Source organism: Theobroma cacao, chromosome 5 (assembly GCF_000208745.1).
Source record: "Theobroma cacao cultivar B97-61/B2 chromosome 5, Criollo_cocoa_genome_V2, whole genome shotgun sequence".
NCBI lineage: Eukaryota > Viridiplantae > Streptophyta > Magnoliopsida > Malvales > Malvaceae > Theobroma > Theobroma cacao.
The window spans coordinates 8,649,315-8,654,628 of NC_030854.1; the positions used below are offsets into that span (position 1 = coordinate 8,649,315).

General features: G+C 34.0%; 1 protein-coding gene across 1 annotated transcript; it reads right to left on the minus strand.

Moving 5' to 3' along the window:
- On the minus strand, nucleotides 2,117-3,028 carry LOC18598388 (protein YLS9). The gene has a single exon (XM_018120917.1). It carries the CDS (start codon nucleotides 3,026-3,028, stop codon nucleotides 2,117-2,119), a length of 912 nt encoding a protein of 303 aa, XP_017976406.1.

The window sequence follows — 5,314 nt, forward strand, 5'->3', positions numbered from 1 at the left end:
TACTCCAATTCTTCAAGTCATGGCAATTTTATTGTTTTCGCCATTCATCCTCTTCGGACTTTGTACACACTACTCTAGTTACGAATCATCTCACCCTTTGATACAAATTAATAGTTGTGGACAAATTTACATAACATTAGTACTTATCTTGTAAATTTAAATTGTTTCATTTTTTTTTCAGATTTAAAGTTTAAAAATTTTCTTCAGTTAGGTGGATAATCAATCAAGAATTGTTTCAAAAAATGTGAAATCATGATCATCCATGATTAGTATTGCATACTATAGGGGTGAAGCTAGAGCATTTTTAAGTAGGGGGCCAAACAAAAAAAGGCGCTTAACAGTCAACAAGAACTTTATATATCATCCAATTATCACACACAACATAATGTTCACTTATGCAAGCTAAAAGAATAAATACCACAACACAAAGTACCAAAACATAGTTGACTTTCATAAATAAGTACCACTTATAATTGTCTTGTTAAGAAAGTTGTGCTCAATGTTTTGTCATAAATTAAAATTCCACTTCAGCTTCGAATAAATAAATACCATTTCAGCTTCGAAATAGGTAGCTTATTGAGGAAGCTTTCCTCCAAAGGATTCTATTTGCTATTGGTATATTAGGTTCTTGCAATTGCTAATTAGTATATTGGATTTATGATAGACTTAGATTTATAAAAACCTAGAGGCTTTGGATTAGTAGACTCACTCTTTTTTTTTTTTTTATAAAATTTGATAGACTTAGTATATTGGGTTAGAATTTATATGCTAGACTTAGCTAGTAAGTATAAATTTCACAATATTTTAAAGACCAAGTTAAAAATATTAAAAAAATTAATTATATGTAATAAAACTAAAATACATGACCCCATTATAACAAAGAGAAGCCGCCTCTAGTATACTAAATAAAACTGTTTCACAATTTCCTTTAAGAAGCATATTGCCGCATCCATCCTTTTTATTCTTTTCTTTTCTTTTTTTTTTTTGTCATTTCTTCCTCTTTGTTCACAAATGGCAAAGGATCGAGCCGCTAAAGCTTTTGTCATCCTATCATCGCTCCATTTCATTCAATTGGTCCAATTTAACCCCTTTGCATTTTGAACAAAAAAATATAAAACAAAAGAAAAAATAATTCATTTACTTTGTCACACAATTATACTATATTAACATCCGAGTATTTGATTCAAGTATACGCATCCTAACTAAATTTGAATTCTTTTTCTCTAAATTAAAATATATTATATTTGCACTCCTGTGCACATAAAACATTTATATGTGCACTCTTATGTGCGGTAAAACATTATTCAAATAATTTATGAATATGAATTCACTTACAATTCATGCAATATTATAAAAAAATCTAAATAGTGCCATTGACCAATATTCACAATAAAAGTAAATGTTAATCAATGTTTATTGAAACTGATTGAGATGAAGGAAAAATTGTAATTAATGTGTTATCCATTTTGAATTTGATAAAAATAATGTATTAAATGAAAAAAATAATCTTTCTTAAAATAATATTTTTGAGATATAACTTATAACCATCCTTTTAATACTTATAGGTTCTTTTACGGAGGCTATGGCTTTGAGATAATCCCCATTTTTATATAATTTAAAACTCTAATGGCTTATCAAAAAAAATATTAATACTAATAGGTATTCATTAACCAAACTTACAATAAAAAAACTCAAACGTAAACCCAAAATGCTAATTAAACAGAAGAAAGAATCCATTAATCTCAAAGTTAATTTTCTTCCCATAACTAATCTGTTTTAAGTTAAAAAATACATTGACAATGTCTGTATTTCTGCGGTTCTTAATTAGTACAAACCATGAAAAAATGAAAATTAAACCTCCTCCTACCCACCAACCCCCTATTTGACATTTCTTTTCTTATGGTACTATTTCCAGTTTTTCCACCTCCAACCAAACAAAAAGGAAGAACAATATTATAAATGAATGTCCAAGTATTCAAATCAAGAAAAGAAAAATTATATATTATCTCTACAGTAACAAATTCCTGAATGAACCCTCTCCATTTTTGTAATCCCAAAAAAAAAAAAAATCAACCAAGCATGAAAAGAAGGAAAAAAAAAAGAGCAGATTAATTACTCACGCATAAACATCACAATTGTCACGTTTTCCAGGTGCCAAAGCCCCATTTCCTGAAGCACCCACGAAATTAACCTTCAAATCGTCACATAAAACTCTAATCACCAAACTTCTAGTCCACCAGGAGCCAGTTTTAAACGTCGCCCATATACGAATCCTCAAGGCAAAAGTCAGGGATCCCGTGGCTCGATCCTTGCTCATTTCTTGGGTTAACCAAATCGGCACCGCGTTTTGAGCTGAACCATTGGTGGAAATGATAGCATTCATCGTGGTTTTGGTCTTCGTCTCCATGAAAATAGGGTTAAGCCAAGAAGAACCCAAGGAATCTTCATCGTCGTAAAACATGGCACCCACGATTTTATCCAAGTAAAGTCTTAACTTATGATTTGGGTTTTCTAGTGTGAGATTTGTATCCCATGTTGCCATGAAAGGAGTCGAGGTATTAAAATTGGAGACAGACATGTTATCTACGTGAACAACTGGTATTTCCGGACGTAAAACGACCCAGGTGATTAGGCTTGAGAGGCAGGTAAGAACAATCAAAACAAACATAGCTGCAATAATTCCACGAGCGAATCCTGAACATCGATCATTCTGGGGAGATGCATAACCCTGATTGTAATAAGGGGCACCTGGTGGGAGTTGTGCGTAAGGGTATTGGTTACAACCATGAGGAGGGGGAGGGTAGGCGGGGTATGGCCCGCCATGGGTATACACCATTTGCGGAGGGAAACGCATCGCCGGCGGATAACCGTGTGCCGGAGATTGGTTGTTGGGTGGTTGTGGTGGCGGTGGAGGTTGTGATGGTGGTGGTGCCGCTGGTTGGTGATTATTATTTGTGTCTGAGGATGGAGATGAATGATGATTTGGTTGATCTCGTTTGTTTTGATGGTCTTCGGAATGAGAAGACATTTTTGAAAAAAAAAAACACAAATTCTCTCTCCCTCGGGATTTTCTCTGAACAGAGTAAATTAAGAGAGAGAGAGAGAGAGAGAGAGAGAGAGGAGGAGTAGTAGGAGNNGAGTAGAGAGAGAGAGAGAGAGAGAGAGAGGAGATTGAGGATGAAATCAAGGAAAGGAAGTGAAACAGAGGAAGCATATTGTGTTGATAAGCAGGGGGTGTGGTAAAACGCGTGGAGAGGAATAGTATTAGTACATTGTTTAGACCGTTGGGTTTTTGAGTTTTTGAGCGAAAATAGACGAAACAAAATGGAAGTTGACAAATCCATGGTATTCATTCGGCATTTACATGTTTAAAACGGCATTTTTGCCAAGCAATTGTCTATGAAAATTGGTATTTGTCCTTACGGCAAAGTCCATAGAAATACAACGACAATTATTTCTTATTTAAACTGAAAATCCTTGTCCTTTTCTTGTTGGTTAATTATTATAAATGTGAGACATGAAGTAATTTAAGGAGATTTAACATGTGTGATCAATATAAACATATTTCCGTGTGAAAAACTGTAAAGTTGATTAATAGTACTTAAACAATCACTCAACGAGATGCCAAGCCTGTGTACCACGCATCTTCATAAATACAATTTCCAGCATAAGTAGCTAGTACAATTCATAAATCAGGCTCCTACCTTCCTAGCATCTTCTTGTCTTTCTATATTTACTTGACCAACAATAAAGAAACAAGAAACTTCTCCTCCAATGTAATAGAAAACCTAATAGAATCATTCTATATGTTTTCTTTTTCTTGATAATTATTGTACTCCAATTAATGTTTGTTTTCTACGTTCAGCAATATGAGAAAATAACTAAAACAGCTTGTCTGCTCACTGGGCCTGAGGCCTACACATGAGTTCGGCCTATACATGAAATAGATTTGACAAGCCAGGCTTTTCTTGGCTTTAGGAGCATTGTTCTGCCAATTTCTAAATATTAAAGAGTCAATTAAAGAATTTGACAAAGCCCTTCAGTGATAAGCCTTTCACCACAATACGATCCTTTCATCAAATATCTTGAATATGTCATAAAGCATGACTAGGTGTCTACTTATGACATTCCATATTAGTTCTCATAATTCATGACTAACTTTATGAATTTAGGAAACTAACTTTCCTCAAATTCATCATACTTTGGCCAAAGACTTTATACAAGTTAATCAATAATTGAGAACAAGTGAGGTACATTCCCTCATATTACTTAGGGTGATGAATCCTCTATTGACCAATCATCCACCTTCGTATGCTTCATGACATACCCAAAAGCACCTTACTTAGGCATCTAGTCACCTCCAGACTCGTGAAGGTGAAATCAAAGTATGTCTCAAGTTCGAGGACTAGTTGCATGACTATCACATAAGAACATATTCCATAGGCACTTGAGTGAAATACCAAATGGAGTTCTCAAAGTAGGTCATATTCAATGAACTTGTTCTCTAATAAGCACCCACGTGCCATCCTCAAGTATCCCATATACTTCAATTTATGAGATTGATTGGTTACTTCCCAAGTAAAGAGGCTTAACATGTATTGGTCTTTAAGCATTGTCAATGCCTTGTCTTAACAATACAATGACCAAGAACTATTTTAGGAACATGGCTTTGATGCCTAGAGATCTCATAGTTGTAACAACTTTACAATTATCTTGCAAACACTTTATGTTTCATGGGTTTGATCCAATTAGCGCTTAATTACTCCTTATTATTGTACTAACATTAAAGAAAACCTTTATCACCTAATGTTATGCGATTAAGTATGCATTAAATGAGAATATATCCCTGTGATTAAGTATGCATTAAATGAAAATATATCCCTTGATCAATCTAATTGGCTATAAGGCATATAGCAACAGAATATAATAACACTACAATTTTTTCTAGGTTCCATCAATCTTCCAAACCCCATTTTATTAGTAAACTAAACATTTAGCCCCTAGCTCATTATAGTCAAAATCAAATTATAGAAAATTGGCCCTAATTGATGCTTTGAAACGATTTTCATTTTTATCAAAAGCTGAACAACCCCATTCTTCAAATCCTTTAGAATATCGTCAAGAACTTCACGCCTTATTTGTCACGACCCGATACTCTCCTCAAGCTCATGACAACCGTCGCAATGTTCCGATAGACATTCATTACCCAGAATGCCAATCGAAACTCCGCAAGGCTTTAATATCAGTTTTCGCACCTCCCCTGTGAGCAACAGTTGTTAAGTATCATGTTTTGAGAAATTATAAACTATTTCCA